General features: G+C 42.0%; 1 protein-coding gene across 31 annotated transcripts in view; it reads right to left on the bottom strand.

Moving 5' to 3' along the window:
- The window catches only part of Apc (APC, WNT signaling pathway regulator), a 101,894-nt gene that overhangs the window by 34,899 nt on the left and 45,530 nt on the right, over positions 1–21,465 (bottom strand). For 20 of the 31 annotated variants that reach the window (XM_006525529.4, XM_006525538.4, XM_006525534.4 and 17 more), the window contains 5 exons: positions 18,913–18,994; positions 18,038–18,236; positions 14,745–14,853; positions 10,615–10,728; positions 7,940–8,023 (listed from right to left, as the gene is read on the bottom strand). In XM_006525529.4, the coding sequence (XP_006525592.1) occupies positions 7,940–8,023; positions 10,615–10,728; positions 14,745–14,853; positions 18,038–18,236; positions 18,913–18,994 (588 nt within the window). Of the gene's footprint in view, positions 1–7,939; positions 8,024–10,614; positions 10,729–14,744; positions 14,854–18,037; positions 18,237–18,912; positions 18,995–21,069; positions 21,235–21,465 lie in introns of all 31 variants that reach the window. The other 11 variants (XM_030250288.1, XM_030250283.1, XM_030250286.1 and 8 more) reach the window with 1 other exon arrangement.

Raw genomic sequence — 21,465 nt, 5'->3', positions numbered from 1 at the left:
CAGAGCTTGATGAACCGTTCTGGTGGGAGCACTGGGAGAAGGGCACACAGTAGTAACTATGCTCTCAGGCTTCCCAGGGTAACAAAGACGATAGGAGCTGGGCTAGAAGCCAGCTGTGTTACATCTGGCAAAAACAAACAAACAAACAAACAAACAAACAAACCAAAAAAAAAAAAAACCCTGCATCCTGAAAAACTGGCATAATTCAAAGGTAATACACTAAGTTATAGAGGAAATTTCGAGAGCATACCATACAGGCTGTGGTATGGTCTCGTGTACTGCTCTTAGATTTACAGTAAGAGAGAACTAAAATATTGGGAAAATGTGGAGTCTGGCAAACAAAGGAGCAGGAGGGGAGTCTGAAGCTGATTAAGGACTGATGCAGACAAATGATAAAGGTTAGAGGCTGGCTGATAAAGGCTAGAAACTCACACTCAGGAGGAAAGGTGCCTTACAGGCAAGACTCCAGCCACTGAAGACTCCAGGCTGGAAAAGTGCAATTCATAGGGAAGGGGAGAAACTGAAATAACAATGTTGCCTTGCTTGAAATCCATCATGGAAAGTTCCCTGGCTCTGCTGCCAAGGTGCACAACAGATAGATAGATAAAAACTGGTCAGACTACTGTTCACGCTGGCAGCAAAACTGGACAGAGTTGCTCAAGTGGTCTTGCAGCTGTGCAAACTTTAAGATTTATAGCTCAGGGAAACTTGTGCCAAGAGTCTAGGAAGCTGCTGGGGCATGAGGCAGAGGCAGAGTCCCTGCAGGGAGGCCCCGAGAGACCACTTCATGAGGCTGTGAAGGTAAAGCCTCACTGCAGTAAAAGCTCAGTAGATCAGAGATGGCCAAACCGCAGAGAGTCGCACACATGGGATAGAAGCAGCCTAACAGAGAGGCTGCATGCATGGCAGGAGGCAGAACTAGAGAGGCGGGCAGCATCCGGATCTGCCATGCTGTCGTTCTCATTTTGGTCTCATCTGTCCTTGCTATCCTCTCAGTCTTTCATGTTGGAATGGGAATGTTTGCTATGTAGCTGAGGTGAGCCTTGAACTACTGATCCCCCTGCCTCTGCCTTCTGAGTGCTGGGTAACAGGAGTGCATTACTGGCTTGGCTAAAAAAAAAAAAAAAGTAAAAACTTAAAAGCAATTCTGCTTAAGTAGTCAAGTGCTACAGAACATACCTACTAAGTGTTCCATTAAGTTATTTTCAATAAATTTACCAGTCTCATCACAATCCAGTTTTAGAGTATTTTTATCATTATGACAATAAGCTTTTCTGGTCCATCAGTCAGTATTATTGCGCCACTGTTATCACCATGTTTTAAAAATGTTACAGCTATTTTTTTATTCTATTTTACTCAGTTAAGAGACTGGGGTTTTGAACAATGTTAGCCCTGATGACCATATGAAATTGTTACGTCTGACCTCCCTCCCCAGTAGCTGTAGCCATTTTGTTCCAAGCCTGCCAGCTACTTCATATTGTTGCTGTAACCGGCCTGCCAGTCACTGACTCGGAGAAGGCTTGGCTCAAGGACATGCTGATCACACGTCCCGTTTTGTTCTGTATGAGGTTTGCTAATCGTAAGAAATTCCACAAAGCTTTATGTAGGACCCTTCAATTCAAAGGTCAATATGAACTGTTATGTTTACAACTGACTCACTGACCACTGGGCAGTCCAGGATTAAGGTATGTATTCAATAAACTACTCTTGCTTAACTGAGATCAGAGTTTGTATGGTTTGAGTGGCAATTTCCAGACAGCAACAGAAATGTGTAGAGATGGATTAAATGCACTGTCTTATGAAAAGACCATGAATATTTGACAGTGATGGTGGGATTTTATGATTTAAAAAGGATGTGTTTGGGTGTCAGGTTGACAAGGGGTGGGTGGACCTTGTGAGGGTTAATCTTCATCACAGTTATAACTTGACTGGATCTGAACTCACCTAGCAGATACAACCCTGGGTGCGTTGGCTTAACCAAGGAGGGAAAACCTACCCTGAATGTGGGTGGTGCCACTCACTCAGCAGCTGGGTTCTAGACCGAATAAAACAGTGAGGTGGGAGAAGGCACAGAGCACCAGCGCTTGCCTCTCCTTTCCTGACTGTAACCCCAAGCTCATGCTTCCATGCCCTACCCACAAGGCAGACTGGAACCTCTCAAACTGTCTGCTCTCTTCACATGCTTTGTGTCTGGTATTTGCTACGGCAGCGTAAGCAGTTACTAACAGTGGCAAAAGGGCGTGCAGGATTATTCTGATGACCTTTTGCTCACACAGTCTATGGAGAGGAAAGATGGGGACTAAAAGGGAGAAAGAAGGGGGCTGGTAAAGACGGTAGACGGGCTTTGGTTGTTTTGTTTTTTGAGAGAGGTCTCGCTATGCAGCCATGGCTGAAGTGGAACTCACTGTGTGGACCCTAGCTGGCTTCAAACTCAGAGATTTGCCTGACTCTGCCTCCCCAAGTGCTAGGATTAAAGGGGTGCGTCACCCAAGTGTTAAGTAGGTTGAATTTAAAATCTATGACAAATCCTAAGTGGTGATACATGGTAGGAACACAGGATTAAGAATCTGGACCTCAAGGGGATTAAAAAAAAATCAAGAACAAACAGCATATAGATGATACCTAAAGCCTTAAAACATTAATGAGATTGTCTAAGGAAGAGAAGATACAGAGAAGGGGAAGAAGGAAGGAAGGAAGGAAGGAAGGAAGGAAGGAAGGAAGGAAGGAAGGAAGGAAGGAAAAAGAAAGAGAGGAAGAGAGAGAGCGAAAGAAAGAAAGAAAGAAAGAAAGAAAGAAAGAAAGAGGAGAGAAAGAAAGAAAGAAAGAAAGAAAGAAAGAAAGAAAGGAGAGAGAGAAGAGGGAAGGAAGGAAGGAAGGGAGAGAGAGGAAGAGGAAGAGAGAGAGAGAGAGAGAGAGAGAGAGAGAGAGAGAGAGAGAGAGAGAGAGAGAGAGAGAGACACAGAGAAACCTTAAGACTTGTAACTGACACTCAGGTAAAAAAAAAAGAAAGATTGGGGCTGGTGAGATGGCTCAGGGGGTAAGAGCACCCGACTGCTCTTCCAAAGGTCCAAAGTTCAAATCCCAGCAACCACATGGTGGCTCACAACCACCTGTAACAGAGATCTGATGCCCTCTTCTGGTGTGTCTGAAGACAGCTACAGTGTACTTACATATAATAAATAAATAAATCTAAAAAAAAAAAAAAAAAAAAAAAAAAAAAAAAGAAAGACAAGTCTATGAAGGTCACAGAGCAACTGCCAAGCCCACTCATGATAACTAACACCACCTCTCCTCCTCCTCCTCCTCCTCCTCCTCCTCCTCCTCCTCCTTTTCCTCCTCCGTCTCTTTTCTTCCCACCAATCCTAGAGTTGAACACTGCACTCCTGGGTCCCTGTCCTCATCACTACTCTTCTGCTGGGAGAGAGGGTGGCTGTTACTGACTTCTAGTAACAACAATCCTATACCTGCTGTAAAACAGGGCCAGGCTTCTACCCTAGGTGGCAGACTAGGAAGAAAGATGCCGTTTGAGGCAGGATCTTATATAGTTCAGGCTGGTCTTGAATTTGTTCTGTAGCTGAGATGGGCACTGAATTACTGATCCTCCTGCCTCTGCCTTCTGAGTGCTGGGTAATAAGAGTACATTACTGGTTTAATGAAATAAATAAAAGCAGTTTTGTTTAAGCAGCTGAGTGCCACAAAATATACCCGTGAGGTGTTCAATTTAATGATGTTGATAAATTTACCGAGTATTTTTATCATTAAGTAAATTCTCTCCCACCTGCTTACAGTTAATCCACATTTCCACTCAGTGTACCAGGCAAGAGCTCATCTCCTTTGTTTCGTTTTGAGTTTTTGTCAGGGAGAGACAGTCTCACTATGTTGCCTAGGTTGGCCCTTGAAACTCCCAATTCCCTTTACCTATCAAGTGCTACCATGCTTGAGTTGTATCTTCAAAATAAATTTTTTCTAGACATTTAATTAAAAGTATGTGCACACATGTACGCAGATGTGAAGGCCCAAAGCTGACACTGGGCATCTTCTGTGAGATCACCTTCTACTTTACATACTGACCCCAGAGCTCAGTGTGTAGCTGGTGTCACTAGCGAGCTTGTAGGCTCTGGGCATCCTAACTCACACTGCACAGCAAGCACTTTGTCCACTAAGCCGTTTCCCCAGTCTTCTGACAATTTTATAAATGGACTTATGTGGTCTATTTTACTTAACGAGTTTTCAAAAGTTATCCACATTTTACTTATAGTACCCAAATTTAAGTGCACCTAACAGTGTCACATTTGTCCCATCTTTCCTTTTGGGCTACAATGAATAAGGCTGTTTGAATAGATCATTAATAGCATTAAGATCATTATGTGACTTTCTGCTAGATACCTGAGACTAGAACTGCTGGGTTATGTGGCAATTTTACATTTAATGTTTTGAGGAACTGCCAAGTATTTTCAGGTGCATCCTAAACACAAGTCAAAACCTGTAAGTCTTCAACTCAGATGGAAAATGAGGGATTACAAACCTAGATCCCAAGAGGAGAACACTTGATATTTTCACCTGCCACCACCTCACCTCATCCGTGGACTTTGCAATGTGTCTCCCATTTGGCTTTTGTCGTGTCCCCATTTAATAAAAGTAGAATCACTTAAGTTTAGAGCTTTTAGTGAATTCTGAGCACTCTGGAAGTTTGGAAAGGCTTGAATTTCTAAATTGCTATACAACAACTGTGATTGAGTTGGAAAGACATGCCCCCATGGATGACTTCATTTCCTGGGCTGGGATCCTAGACTGAATAAAAGGAGAAAGTTGGTCAAATAAATAGTGTCCACTGTCCTTGATTCCAGCTGCTGTGACTTCTCCACCAGGGTATTATCACAGCTAACAGGAAGCGTTATGTCAATTGGGTAGCATATTGTCAGGGCTCTTAAAGGATAAAGGACTTGGTTTTTGTCATGTGGGGTCAGGTAGGGTCAAGATGGCAAAGGTCTACAGTGCATCCACTTCAGTGGGATTCCTAGCCAGGCAGAAACAGTTATAGTGGGCACAGCCAAACCCTGTTGTTAAATGGGAAAAGTCTTGCAAATAACTATGAATTTTGCTTGTGGGATCTAATACCAACTTGAGGTAACTGAACTGAATTGTGGGACAAAGAATGAGTTCAAATACTTGGTGTCAAAGGAACTGAAAATTTTCTTAAGATTAAAAAATAAATAAATAAATAAAACAAGTCTTGTTCCCTGGATTCCTAGGTTGTTGGCTGCTGAGAAATCTACAGGAACTCGCTTTATTGGCTTTATTGGCATTTCTCTTCCTTTTCTAGGCTTTAGAGTTTTCCTTTAAAAACAACCCCTTTTCATTACTACTTGTTTAATCTGTGTGCACGTTCTCCGTATTCACGCCTATGGAGCTCAGAGAAAGACTGCAGAAACCGGTTCTCTCCTTTCAACACATGGGTCCTTGGCTGGGGCAGTGAGCTCAGGCCAGCAAGCTATGGTGGACACCTGCATTTGCTGAGTATCCTGCCTGCCTACCATTCTATTTTGTGTTTCATTGTCTTGTTCTACTTTATAAAAAAAATAATCTTTTAATTTTCAATCATGGTTTTAAATTTAACTCTCATGAGATCTTTTAAAAACAATTCTCCTGAGTGAATGACTGTAACAGGCTCTTATGTATCCCAGGCTGGCCTGCTCTGCTTCCATAAGCTGAGGTTCAGGCATGCGTGTACAATCACACCCTGCTTCTGCTGGGGTATGAAGGTCAGCTGTAGTGTTGAGCTTTCCTTCTGCCTGCAACAAGGGACTCTCCTTCTATGATCGTTCTTATCAGAACATTATTAAAATGCCTAGCAGTCAGTCGTTAGTGTCCACACAGACTGAAGAGTGGGCTAGCTACAGGAAAATTAAATGAAGGTTTGCAGCTACAGTGACCAGAGAATGGCTGGTGTGGTTTGCTGGTAGCTCTTGAGCCTTTTCTTGGGTAAGCTGCGTTCCTTAGAGAAGCTTCCGAGAGATGACAAGGCTGGAGGACAGCAGGGATCTCACCACTGAGTAGATTTCCAACCAAGTCAGCTTTCTATACACTTATCTCCAGCTTCAATTCATTGTGCTAGTTTACTGTAATCTAGTCAAAAATCCCTATCCTTTTCGAAGGGGGTGGTGTGTGGGGACAACTTATTTTCTGTTAGGACTGAAAAGAGAAACAGCAACAGTTGTGCTGAAAATGTGGAGCAATGTCAGGGGCTCATCTGCTTCTTTTATTACATTTATTTTTCTCTGTATGGGTGTTGCCTCATGTACATATATGTGTACTGCGTACAAGTGTGCTACCCATGGAGGAGGGGAGAGGGCGCCAGATCCCACAGAAATGGAGTTATGGATGCTTGTGAGCTGCCATGCAGGTGCTGGGCCTGGTTCTTCTGGAAGTGCAGCCAATGCTCATTTCAGTCCCTTCTAATACTTATATTCACAGGTGACCTGCATAGCCAGTTGGGAACCCTTTAAGCTTCCATGATACACACCAAGCTCTGTCACAGCCTTCCTTGGTGCCCTTAATATGCTATAAAAGTTAAGTCTGTCGAACTTTTTTCCAGAGCCCCCATTTTTACTCCTGTCACTTTCCTTGGTATTTGTGACTCTTCATTTAATGCTTTTACTACATTTCAGTAAGGACTGTGGGATAACCACAAATAAACATGTCTGATCAAATTTCTCATTATGAATTACATATAAGAAAAAGCCCACTTAAAGGGTAATGATAGCTCAAGTGGTGATTTGATTATACAAACTGACAGTTTATGCTAAAGACTAAATTTTTTTTCTTTTGATTGCTCTTTATTCTTCTTTTTAAAAATTTTTTTATTAGGTATTTTCCTCATTTACATTTCTAGTGCTATCCCAAAAGTCCCCCATACCCTCCCCCCAACTCCCCTACCCACCCACTCCCAATTTTGGCCCTGGCGTTCCCCTGTACTGGGGCATATAAAGTTTGCAAGTCCAATGGGCCTCTCTTTCCAGTGATGGCCGACTAGGCCATCTTTTGATACAAATGCAGCTAGAGTCAAGAGCTCCGGGGTACTGGTTAGTTCATAATGTTGTTCCACCTATAGGGCTGCAGATCCCTTTAGCTCCTTGGGTACTTTCTCTAGCTCCTCCACTGGGGGCCCTGTGATCCATCCAATAGCTGACTGTGAGCATCCACTTCTGTGTTTGCTAGGCCCCGGCATAGTCTCACAAGAGACAGCTACATCTGGGTCCTTTCAGCAAAATCTTGCTAGTGTATGCAATGGTGTCAGCGTTTGGAGGCTGATTATGGGATGGATCCCTGGATATGGCAGTCTCTAGATGGTCCATCCTTTTCTCTCAGCTCCAAACTTTGTCTCTGTAACTCCTTCCATGGGTGTTCTGTTCCCAATTCTAAGGGGCAAAGTGTCCACACTTTGGTCTTCGTTCTTCTTGAGTTTCATGTATTTTGCAAATTGTAACTTATATCTTGGGTATTCTAAGTTTCTGGGCTAATATCCACTTATCAGTGAGTACATATCATTTGAGTTCTTTTGTGATTGGGTTACCTAACTCAGGATAATGCCCTCCAGGTCCAACCATTTGCCAAAGAATTTTATAAATTCATTTAAAGACTAAATTTTAATTGCTGAAAAGTATAAAATGTTTTAGGGCTGGAGAGGAAATCTAGGTTCAACTCCCAGCACCCATATGGCAGCTCACAACTGTTTGTAACTCTAACTCAAGGGGGATCTGGAACCCTCACATATGTGCAGGCAGAACACCAATGCATATAAAAATGCATAAATTAAAACAATGACAACCGCCTTTCTCTCTAAAAGGTCCATATCTCAATGATGCCCCATTGACTACACACATCTTCTTTTCTGGGAGAGCTCCTTACATGACTTGTACCAGAAGGGGGCTTTACTAACCTCCGCTTCCGCCGCCTGGGACTGTAAAAGCTGGCGCACGCGCAGTATGTCCTTTTCTATTTGCTGGATCCTGGCTATTCTTCGCTGAAATAGAAGACGAGAACAAGTCAGATATTCATTGATTTTTATGTGTAGTGTGCATATTAATATGTGGTACCCCTGGAGTGTCTTGACATGGGTGTATTTTTTTTAGCTTATTTACTTTACATCTGATTGCTGGCCCTGCTCCCCCATGACCCCCAGTCTCTTTGTCTAGCACACTTTGCCTAGAGCTTGCTGTGTGGTTGAGGGTAGCCTAGAATTGTGTTTCTCTGTCTTCTGCTTTCCAAATGAACATTACTTCTATTTGCAATATAAGAACCACAAAGATGGCACAATTCTACATTCAAACTGTGAAGGAACTACTGAAAGGCATGTCTGCTCAAACACATGATCTGAGATTGCTTTCTGCTTTTGTTTTGGAGATGACCTTATGCAGTCCTGGAACTCAAGAGGTCGACTTGCCTCTGCCTCCCCAGGACTGGAATTAAAGGTGTGTACACCGCACTGGCCCAGAAGTAGGCTCTGTTACACCTGATGGGCATTTTCTTAGCCTTTACTAACATGCTAACGTGGGACCAGATGCCATTGAAAGAGGAAGCTAAGTAAATAACCAAACTAGTAACAGAGATAAAGGTCACAAAGGCAGGAGCAGGGCTGGGTTCTACTTTAAATTTCCTCGAATTATTTACCAGTGATCTCTACATGTTATACTGGACATCTCCATCCTTTAAACAGACTGTTGGCCAATCCTTGGTCATTTAAAAACAAAGGCAGTCTTTAAGGATTAGTCCTCAGCTGGGCGGTGGTGGCGCACGCCTTTAATCCCAGCACTTGGGAGGCAGAGGCAGGCAGATTTCTGAGTTCGAGGTCAGCCTGGTCTACAAAGTGAGTTCCAAGACAGCCAGGGCTACAAAGAGAAACCCTGTCTCGAAAAAACCAAAACCAAAACCAAACCAAACCAAACCAAACCAAACCAAACCAAACCAAACCAAACCAAACCAAACCAAACCAAACCAAAAAAGAATTAGCCCTCAGGATTAATCCTCTTACATTTCAGGGATAATAACTGTTTTTCTTTATACTGTTAAAAATATTTTTCGTTTTCATTTTTGTAGGACAGGTGCTTTAAATTTTTATGAAAATGACTTTTATTGCTTTTTTGAGTTTCCATTCTATCTTAAGGACTCAAATGTTTTACATTTTCTTCTATTAATTGTAGCTTCTTTATGTTAAGACTAAGAGTGCCATCATTGTTCACAGCTATTAGCCAACTGAATTTGTTTTAGGGTGGAGCTGTCCACATCCAAGCCCCTCTTCTTCAGAGCGGAATCAGCACGTAGCTCAGGCTGGTCTCCAATCCCACCTTCCTGCTCCAGCCTCCTGAGTGCTGGCTTACAGAGGTGTGCACACACAGTGGCTGAACTATATCTCACTATTTTGGTGTCTGCTTTCTGTTGTCACTCATTTGTAGGCATTCACTGTACTATACAGAAAATTACTCTCAGATATGTTATAAACATTTGTATACTCACCTTTTAACTCATTATAGTGTAAGTTACATATTATAAACAAGCAAAGAAATAGTATCATGTATAGTATTTGAGGTCTATGAGATGAATCTAGAACATTTACAACTACACAAAATAAAGCCCATTTAGATTGAGCAGGGGAGGGGCTGTAGCATCCTTTGCTGACGTCCTTATAAGTATGGAAACTCTTACAGAATAACTGATTTTCTATGACTCCTGCACTGTGCTAGCTCTGGTGTACTCTTGGGGCCACCACTCCTGCCACTGTCATTTCTCTTCTGTTCTTACAAAGGAGACACCATTTGCACTGCTGTCACTGAATGCCAGCCCTTCCACCAGCTGGCTTTTTGTCTTGTTTGTGGTTTTTAAACTTAATTTTCACACAGTTATTACCAAGTAGAAAATGTGTGTGTTACTCAAAATACAAAGTTAAATTTCCTAAAATGTTAATCTTAGCAACCAAAATGAACTATGTCATTTCCAGGTAACAGAATGGCCAGAAAAGCAAGGTAAGGGAGTAATTACACCTGTCTTCTACAGGGCCACCCTAGCCACTCAGAGAGCTGTACACAAGGCAGTGCTCTACAATCAAGGCAGTTCTTGTTCTTTCTCGACCTTCCTGTGGGTTATCGTCTCCCTCATCCCTCCTGCTCCCTTCCCTTAGGTACTCCTTACGCCTCCTTTGTGTCTCAAACACGTGCCGTTGCTGCCTTTTTTATTTTTTGAAAGAACTTCTGAATGTTGCTACATAAACTTAGAGCACAAGAAACAGCAATCTCAAAGGAATTGAAGCTAGTTATTATCTGTGGGAGAATCAATATTTCTTCCCTGTAATTCTATGCAGAAAGATTAATACCCAAGTGTCATAGCAGAGGCAGAATTATGTCAGTACTGGTTATAATGTCCAACAGCCACGAGAGACTGTTATCCTGAAGCCAATTCAAGGCAGACTCTGAATGTTCTCCTTGATGGTGCTGGAGGCCCAACTGACGGCCTCATCTAAGCGAGGTAACCGCTGCATCACTAACTACAGCCCCGCCCGCCACACAGGCAATGGAGTAACAGAACCATCAGCAGAGCTGTAGTGTGCAGTGGGAGAATCACCTGTGCACGCTTCTCCATGTCCTGGCAGGTGCCAAGCTGCTCCTCCATTGCAGCCCTGATCTGCCTTGCTTCATACTCCAGCTGCCGTCTTGTCATGTCTGTCTGTAAGGAAAACTAAGACCACAAACAGCACATTAATTTCTCAGTTTACTAGTAAAGCCAAAAAGCACATAAGTATCAGTTAAGAAATTGAGTAAACAACTATGAAAGTCACCATGCTTGAGAAACCCAAAATCATGAGCATGGCAGCAGGCTTAACTGGGGTCCCTGACTACACAGGGAACTGCCCAAGGTAAAAGCTGGCTTTAACTTAGACTGTGTTGATGAAAATAAGCAACTGGTCCAGTTAGGGTGAGCTGAACTTCTGGGGCACCTGATTAATTTTTGTGGTATTAGGAATCAACTAGAGCCTTGAACACTCTAGGCAGATACAGTACCATTGAATTACAAGTCAGAACCCCGAGGAACTATCTCTAATTATTAAAATTAGTATTTTAGACAGCAGACACAGCTCAGTTGTTACAGTGCTCACCCAACCTGTGCCACATAAAGCTTGGTGTGATGGCACATGCCTGCAATCCTAGCACTTAGGAAGCAGAGGCAGGAGGGTCAAGAGTCCAAGGTCATTCTTGGCTACACTGGGAGTTCAGGAGAACTGGGCCACGTGAGATTCTATCACAAACAAAAGCCTAGTATACACCAGATGTTCACTACCCTTACCCTTCTGATTTAACTAGGGCTTACGTGTACAGGCTAAACAGAGAGAAAAATTCCACGTGCCATATGAAGAAAATGGAGTAAGAAAACTGTCTATATATTAAACACTGGATCTGGAGAGTTGGCTCAATGGTTTAGAGCACTGACTGCCCCCATTTCAGACGACTGGGGTTCAACTCACAGTGCCCACAAAGCCGTTCACTGCTGTAGTAAACGCAATCCCAGTGGCTCTGACACCCTCACAGGTGTACTGAGGTAACTGTCAGGAGACACTGGGAGCCATGGAGAGCAGGAGGGCGTGCTCTTCACGCTCCTCACCCTCTTGTAGGAAACTGCTCCTGGCAGTCTGGGTTCAAGAACTCCAAACTTTTAAGTTGCCCTCAAACAAAACATACACATAATGCACTCTTGAAGGCACACCAAAGTTAGGAGCACATGACAGATGAAACAGCCTGCACGCTGTTCATTTATTTAAAGACAGAGCTTCACTATGCAGCCTTAAGCCTGAAGTGCACTACTTGGCTGGACTCATCTCACAGAACCTGCCTACCTGTCGGCTAAGTGCTGGGCTTTGGGGACTGAAGACAAGCATCACCATGCTCCCCTGCACGTCATTTGTTCTCTTTGAGCCTGTACTGTTATTTTTATCATTTGTCCTCCATTTCCCAACCACTCCACAAAAATCAAAATGCTGAATATGTCACAGAGTGTTATAATAATATGGTTTAGAGCTGATAAGTGGTATGATATTCTGATATGCAGATAAATATTTCTTTTTTTTTTCCATTTTTTATTAGGTATTTAGCTCATTTACATTTCCAATGCTATACCAAAAGTCCCCCATACCCACCCACCCCCACTCCCCTACCCACCCACTCCCCCTTTTTGGCCCTGGCGTTCCCCTGTACTGGGGCATACAAAGTTTACGTGTCCAATGGGCCTCTCTTTCCAGTGATGGCCGATTAGGCCATCTTTTGTTACATATGCATCTAGAGTCAAGAGCTCCGGGGTACTGGTTAGTTCATAATGTTGTTCCACCTATAGGGTTGCAGATCCCTTTAGCTCCTTGGGTTCTTTCTCTAGCTCCTCCATTGGGAGCCCTGTGATCCATCCATTAGCTGACTGTGAGCATCCACTTCTGTGTTTGCCAGGCCCCAGCATAGTCTCACAAGAGATAGCTACATCTGGGTCCTTTCAATAAAATCTTGCTAGGGTATGCAATGGTGTCAGCGTTTGGATGCTGATTATGGGGTGGATCCCTGGATATGGCACAGATAAATATTTCTATATGGAGATGCTTGTTAACTTGATTTCCCAATCAGAAAGCAAAGTATAGTGACTATAAAATACAAGCAGGTTTAAATTTATTAGTGTTACTAATGGCCCACGATGATCGTGTATTTTTGTGTATTCTATCAAACATGGTTACTTCATAAATAGCAAATAATAAATTTATCTGACACCTGCTCTTTCCTTTTGATCTCTGGTACTGACCCACTGCTCTTGAGTTGTAACAAGTGAAGTGAGCACTTTAAGCCTTGAGTTATAGCTCCTACTCTCAGGAAGCCCAGGTAACTATATTCTGGAAGGCTTTTCTTCCTTCTATTTTCAATTTCTGCCTATTGGGTTCTCTTAAAACTACTATAAGAACGTGAAAATCTAAGCTAAGAATGAAGGTTATACTGAGAAAGCACTTTCCTGCAGCCCAGGCTGGCCCTGGACTCACTACTACCCCCAGGGTCAGCCTCCGAAGTCTGGTGGATAAGATAATAAGCCACATACACCTGTCTTATTTTCCCTTTTAAATACTGTACAAAATATCGATGAAACATATAGTCTTGAGATTATGAACGTTTTTCTAAGTTTTCTTTTTTCCTTTACTTTTAGATAGGACCTCATATATCCCACACTGGTGTCAAATTATAGACAACTAAGGATGGCCTTCCATTTGTTAAAACAAGACTTATTTTTATTTTTCATGCACAAGTGTTTTGCCTGCACATATATATGCACTCCACATGAGTGCCTGGTGTCCACAGAGGTCAGAAGAGGGCACTGGATCCCCTGAAATTGGAGTTACAGATGACTGTGAATGTCCATGTGGGTGCTGGGAACTAAACTCAGATCCGCTGAGGAGCAGTGAGTGTTCTAACTGTTGAGCCATCACAGTTTGAATTTCTGATACTTCTCTTCAAATTCCTGGGTGCTAAGACTCCATGTGAGGAGCAGAGGAAGGCCAGAGTGAATGTGTGCTGCTAACATGGGCAAGCCTATGCCAAGGACCCATGGAGAATGGCACAGCCTTTCTCCTGGTCTAAGTGTGAATTCTGATGGTATGTATAGAGAATGCCCACCACAGCTTTCTCCCTCTGGCCTGATGTTTATGGCTTGAAGACAGCTCTCCTACAGAGACTGTTCCTACTGAGATTAGCTAAGCCTGCCTCCTTGTTTTTCTGTATGCAATAACTTCACCTCCTCGTTTAACACTATAAACACTGAGCATCCAGGGTGCTGTTTCTCCATCAGAACCCAATCTGCTGTTTCTGTGTGTGTATGTGTGTGTGTGTGCATGTGCGTCCGTCCATGTGTCTGTCTTGTCTGTCTTTTCTTCATTCCCCCACTGTCTCTCTCAGTCATGCCCATCTCTAAAGCTGTTCTGGACACAGCCATTACAGGCACGTATCATGTATCCACTTTGTGAGGTGATCTGGCTTAACTCAGAGCCATGTGCACGGCACAACATGAATGTGGAAGTTGCAGTAAGTTGGTTTTCTTCTATGGTACTTCTGTGTATTCCTGAGACTTAGACAATTTAAACCTCAGTGTATTTGTTAAAGGGCACAGAGTTTACAAACACAGTAGGATCCGGGCCTATAGCCAGTGACATTTATACTACAAAGAGTAAGATTCAAATTATTGTCAAGGACATTTTAGTTGTAAAAACCATCTGGCATGATTCCTGCATTGTACAGAAACTGCAAGCAGATAGTATAATGTTTCTACCCATTAAAAATATAGTTGTCTAAGTGGGATTCAGATCCAAACACATGTGGAATTAAAATAAGTATCTGTTGGTACACAATAATTTTTTCTTCTATTAAAAATTAACTAACAAGTGGGTACAGTAAAGGAGGCCTGTAATCCTAGTATTTGGGAGTCTGAAGTCAGCCCAGGATACATCAAATTCTGTATCTGATCAAAAACAGAAACAAAACCCCATGAAAACAAACAAACCAAAGCAAGAACAACAACAACGAAAATACTCATTAATCATGTATTTAGGTTAATAGCTGATTAAGACACATTACATTTTATATCATTACAAATTCAGTTCTCTTGAATTCTTCCTAGATAATCTGAGTACTCAAAGGTCAAGTTACCAAATCTAAAAGCTGCACTGTCAAGTTACTTACATTTTCAGTTAAAGGCAGGCTATCTATTCTTTTTGTGAGGTTCTGAAGTTGAGCATAATACCAGTCCTTTTCCTTCTCTTCTTTGTCAAGATCAGCAAGGAGTAATGATCTGTTTAGAAGAAAGGTAAATTTACACAAGCTAATACATATTGCCTGGTAGCTCTCAGCAGCTGCTGCTGGAAGACAATAATGAACCAGTGAGAACGCACTGACTTGGGTTTTGAAGTAGCACTTGGGTATTACAACCACTGACTTCTGAGTACCAAGTGAAAGGTAAGGCGACAACAGAACTCACAGCCAGAAAGAGAAGGAACACTGCACTGACGCTGGGGAAGAGAGAAGCCTGGCGCTGCATCTGAGGGAGGATGCTATGCTGAGGCAGGCCACTGTGCAGCAACTCTGTAAATAAACTTCACATCCACAGCCAGAGGGTGCTACCCTGAGGCAGAGACTTAAATCTTGGAATCTCAGGATGAATTTACGTAATTCCCTAGGAACCAGTCCCACTACACATCTGACCATTATAAACATAAACATATAATAGAAGGCTGTTACTGAGATAAAGCTCAATAGGACTAACAAGTACACGCTCACTGTTGTTCTGTGTGGCTCCTTTCCCCAAGCAATGTACGGTATAATTTTCTTGTGTTGTTTCCAGAGATTTTCTATAAAATGTGAACAATAATAATATAATAATCTGCATAATTACATGTATACTTAAAAACATAAATACTAGATTTATTAATATATATGTTGTCCTATACATGTTTTTTTCATCTATCTTGGAGGTTATTCCATATGAGAACAAAAGACTTGCTACATACTTCTTGATAGCTGCCTAATACTCTGTGTACCTCATAATATTCATAAACTCATGAAAGAGAAATACTATGGCCAATTCTTTGCTGGGGGCACTTGGGGACTTTTAAGTATTTTGATATAATATATAATCAAAATATATATTTTTATGTGAATGTCTTTATGTACTTCACTCTATACATGTTCATGCATGCACACATGATAAAATTTGAGGGTACATGAATTTGAACTTAAGTGTCCTAGTAAGGTGTTGTATCAATTGTATGAGCTATAATTTTTACAAATTTAAGTGTATGACACACTTTTAGAGTACAGATTTATAAACCTCCAGGATATCACCATGACTTGAGCTCATTTCTTCTGATGTGAATGAGACGAAGCACTCTTCCAGGTCTGCAACCCACTCCTTTCTGTAACCTCTGCTTCTCATTTAGGGGACTTCTAGACTGGGGAGGGTACACCTTACTCACTAGGCTGCATATGCATTCTTTTCTTTTCAATTTATCACTTAAGATAATTTTGTTATTTGGAAAATCTGGATTTTCATGTAATCAGATCTGTGAAAATTTTCTATTATGGTCTGGAATTTGGCCATGCAATGATGCTCCCCTCTCTGATGATACATTATTTTAAAAATTCTGTTTGGTATTTCCTTGGGAAATATTTGTAATGAGTACAAATGTATGTAGAAGACCTTTCCTGAGAAATAATTTCAAAGTTAAGCACCCTCAATTGTGAGAAAATAAATGGGTAGGTAGGATCTGGCAAGAGATAAATGATGCCGCAGCAGGAGCCCAGAGCACATCCCCCTACGTGTCAGAGAGGCTGAGATAAAAGGAGCACGGCCACTGCAAGTCTTCATTACCAAGAGCTGTTATGAAACCTAGCACTGGCAGTAAAATCCATTTAAAAAATTCTTTTCGCTAAAGCTCTCTACTAATAATATCAGCACCAAAGTAAGTGCCTGGGAAGTCTGGCCTGCTCACATGGCCTTTGCTGCTTTACAGAATGAAAGGGAACAAAGACCCTGGGCCTGAGCACTCTCCTTTTGGATCAGGACGGTGTTTGGGTAGCCCAGGGTAAAAATAAAGACCAGCATAGGTAAGGGATTAAAGAGAGCGCAACACCCTCCTAGTCTACATGGCCAGCCTGACTGTTACCAATGGCCTTACCCCAAGCCAAAATAATAACAATGCCTTTGTCTCCCAGTGAAGCATGCTGCATTACGTTCTATATGTCATTTTACTTATTTATCTTTTTATTTTATGTGAATGTGAGCCTGCTTGTATGTGTGTGTATCATATGCATGCTGCCTATGGAGTCCCTGGAACTAGGTTTACAGCCAGCTGTAAGCCACCATATGAGTGCTGGGAACTGAACCTGGGTCCTTTGCAAAAGCACTATATGCTCCTAACAGCTAAGCTGTCTTTCCAGGCTGCCTCTCCCCCAGGCCAAGGCTTATTTATTTACTTTATGTATGTGAGCACACAGTCTCTGTCTTCAGACACATCAGAAGAGGGCATCGGATCCCATTACAGATGCTTGTGAGCCACCACGTGGTTGCTGGGAATTGAACTCAGGACCACTGGCAGAGCTGAGCCATCTCTGCAGGGCTCCAGGCTTTGCTCTTTATATGTAAACTTAACACTCCGCTTTTACAAGTGTTTTACAGAAGAGCGTCGCCACCTGGCACTGAGTCCTAAAATACTTGAAAATATCTTGATGGTTCTGCCATGTGTGGTGAGAGAATTCTAACTTGCGAGGAGAATAGCTCATTGCAAGAACTCAGCTCAGAGCCCAGGCTAAGTGGAAAATGACATGTAAAGAACCATCCTCTCACTGTGCTTCCTCCTCCTCTGCTTTCTAGAAGGGGTTCCTCATAAAGGATCTAGTAGCTATTGAACTTCATTCAAAAGATAACCTGAAATTCTACTATGTCACTGATAATTCAACTAGATATAAATATTATGATTTAGGGTTTTACTCAATGTACAAATTATTTGAAAGGTAGCTATGCTCACCACTATACCAAGGATTCACCATGTGTAGAATATTTAAAATACCTAAGTAGTCAAATATAAGACTTTAGAATTTCAAGAAAATTCCTTATTTCTACTTTTAGAATTATTGCAAGCACAATCATTTATATTTTTAGAACAAGTAGATTGTGGTGGCACACACCTTTAATTCCAGCACTTGGGAGGCAGAGGCAGAGAGAGGCAGAGGCAGAGGCATTGGCATCTCTTGAGTTCGAGGCCAGCCTGGTTTATAAAGCAAGAACGATGGTGCAGGCTATCACCTGTCAGTTTCTTGCACTGTAAAACTCCCACGCACACACAGTACTTACTGCACAAGGAACACATGTTACCTTTTTCTTTTTTTTTTTCCATTTTTTATTAGGTATTTAGGTCATTTACATTTCCAATGCTATACCAAAAGTCCCCCATACCCACCCACCCCCACTCCCCTGTTACCTTTCTTTTTCAAGCTCTTCTAGATACCCAGTACTCTCTCTGCTTCCATTTACAAATGTTCTTCTTGGGAATGACCCCATGGGGACAGGACTGCATTCTCCTGAACGGCTGGATACAGATCCTTCCCGACTTCCGTAGGAGCGAAGGGACATTTTTGAGCGTAGTTTCACTCCGGGGAAATTACTATCTAAGTTAAATTCTAAACAGAAACAAGTTCTTATGTAGTAACTGCTTTATGCCATGTAAAATATTCCTAATGTTATTACATTATTTTAAAAGTGAGTCCTCAGGTTTGTATTTTAATTACAAATATACGTAGTTGAATAATGATTTAGAATAGTTAAAACTTGCCCTGCAAAGTCAGCATGAGTCATACAGAAAACAAGTGTGTTAAAGGGAAATCATACAAAATCCTAAGATTCCCGGGAGATAATATTAGCAACTCAAAACGAATTTGTCTGGTTTCACTTATTACTGAGCAAGGCCCCTGTTTGGCACTGGGATTTTTAGGCAACAGAGTAAGAAAGACATTTGAAGACAGATGTTACTAGAAACGGCATAGAAAGACAGGCAAAAAGACTCTACCCCTTTGAACCCATCTGCCACAGAAGCCGTGCGGCACACGGCCTACTGAAGCGTATTTAGTGACTGGTAGAATGAAACAAGTCTTATAAACAGATCAGAATTGAGGGGATAAGCTAAAACCAACGATGTGACACAGAAACAAGCAAACAGCTTTTTATCTATTTGTATTCAACAGCTACAACCCAGGGGGAGGTGGGGAAGAAGAGCAAGCTGAGCCCAGCATCCAGTGAGAGCAGCTGACCTGGACACTGAGCTTCACACAGTATTTTAAAGTGCTTTTAAAAACGTACCTTTAAGACGCTCTAGTAAGTCAATCTGTCCAGAAGTCATAGTCTCATCTTCAATACTTCCCTGTAGCTGCTTAAGTACTTCCTATTGAGAGAGCACAGTGCATCAGCATGAAATGCCAAATAACCTTTGCAACACATGATTCTGTGTTTCTTGGCATTTAGATCTGACTGGGTTCTTGAGAAAGCTATTTCAGTTCACACTGACAACATGCCATAGGCTATAGTGTATATTAAACATATTACCTATTATTCACTGTTATATCCCAACAAAAATAATAGTGGTATTTTGTGATAATGGTGATTTGAGGAGTCTCCATGCAAGACACTTCATGGCACACTTAAAAGGAAGGTAAAGGTGTGTGATTATATGCATACATTAAAAGGCATAGTAAAACAAACCCATTATGTTTTACAATATGGGCTAATTACTTTTAAGAAACTAGAATTATTACCATTTTCCATCAGCTGACACCTACAGACTTGCTTAAGCCATAGAAAAGTGGCTGTTAGAAGACACACTTCTTAGGCCTGTATCTGCATGAGCAGGAGCCAAGTCTGCTGTTTAGTGACTTACCACTCAGCCAGGCACACCCGAGGAGAGCCGCCGGAGCCTGGGTTCATTCTGCAGGCACTCATGTAACTGCATGCTAGCTGCCTGCCGCCCTTATGTCACTGTCTTTCTCCTCACAGAAAGTACTTCTTGATTTTTTTTTTTAAGTTTGAAATAATTTTCTATCCAATTTTTCTGCCTGGCTACCTATAAATCTTTTTTTTTAAATTAGTGCTCCTTAATAACTTTCATACTTCCTATGTAGTGACGCATGCCATGGGAGCTTCCGGCATGTCCTTGTTTCACCGATTTGTTTTTGGCAGTCCAGGAAAATGCACTGAACATCTGCAACCCTGAAACTTAAGGCCATGTCACTGTATGGTAAGGTGATCTTGGAAGCACTGAAAGGGAACCTAGCAGAAGGCGAGCTGATGCTAGAGGGACAGCTCCAGGTCCTGCCTTGGTCTGTCACAGTATGCATTGAAAACAAATGACCTGTGGTCTTAGCATGTACCCTTCACACAGCAGACTGTGCTGTCATTTGAACGGCTTTGATAGGTGTGGCAATGTGAAGGTCAAGGATATTCACGCTGAAAATCCTCTCCAGGTGAATCCTCACTGTGGGATGGGGAGACCTCGCCTCAGCGGGTGCAGAGCATGCCCAAATGCATAACTGAGCTGCAGGTCACTTCTCTTCCTTAGCTTCAGACTAACACTGCAGACTATGACTTCTTTTTCCAGGGTTCTAGCTCTTCCAGCCATAGCTAACAGCTGCAGCAGTCTTTGACCAATCCTATCATCTTATGCCAAGAGGGCCACAGTGTATCATACAGAAAAACAAAGTATGCAAAAAAAAATCCCATTAAATGTGTTTATATTGAATAAACAAAGAGAAAACTTCCCTCTCCCTTTAGTGACAGAATTACAATCTAAATCAGTGGGCAAGCTGGTAGAGTGCTTAGGTAGGACACTCAGGTCCTAGTTGGAGAGCATTAATTAGTCCCTCTCCAAATCCCTGTAAAAACTGAGTGATTCTGATAAGTGCTCACATTTTCTAATCTTAAAATTAGTGAACATCCACAACTGTAATGAGATTATTGCTCTAAGGGAAGACTTAGTATCTGAATTTGAGTCATGGAACTCATGGTGGAAAGAACTGACTCCCACCAATTGTCCTGACTTCCACATGTGCCAACACACATGCACACAGACACAGGGACACACATGGACATGCACGGACATAGCAAGTAAATAACTGAACAGGAAGTCTCCGTGGCTAGGCACAGCTCAGCAGTAGAATGCTTTTTGTTGAGAACCTGTGTCACCTTAGGCTTAATTCTCAAGGCCAATACCAAAGCTTCTGTACAGCTGTTAGAAATCTACTGATAAAAGCAGCCATGTAGATAAAACAAATGAAATTTAAGGCTACAATTTTCAAGGGTTTTAAGAGTAGCAATTTTATAAAGTATTAGCTTATTCCAATGTGTCTGCTAGGCTATCTTTGTGAAGTGCTTTTAATTACGAACTTCACCAAGCAAAGCCGGACAAGCCAACTCACTCACTTCCAGTTACTTTGCCTTACGACGACAACATCTAGCATGACTTACATTACGTAATGAATACTCTACGCCTGCTAACAAACGTAAGCTCAATTGTGTTTTGTTTTGAAGCTCACTGTGCACAGGTACAGATCTTCAGTCCTTGGTGGCTTAGCCTTTCCAGCTTTGGTCCCCTCAAGTTCTGGTCAATGCATCTTCAGTTCCCAGAAAGAACTAGACAGTAGAGAGTCCTTTGAGTCTCTGTGTTTCTACTTTAACATAATTATCTTCAAGACACCTCCATGTTAGCACATGCATTCATGAAGGCTGCTAGGAAGAGTGCTAATATGATCGCTCTGTACAGACAGCTAGTGGACAGAAGTACTTACTTCTCTTGGGGTAATTTCTCAGAATTCCAATGCTTCAATCACAGGGTTTACCTTGAAAAGAAAATGCTGTAGAGTA

The sequence above is a fragment of the Mus musculus genome, chromosome 18, assembly GCF_000001635.26.
Source record: "Mus musculus strain C57BL/6J chromosome 18, GRCm38.p6 C57BL/6J".
NCBI lineage: Eukaryota > Metazoa > Chordata > Mammalia > Rodentia > Muridae > Mus > Mus musculus.
The sequence above is the reverse complement of the archived record's forward strand: the minus strand, read 5'-3'. Positions and strand labels throughout refer to the sequence as shown.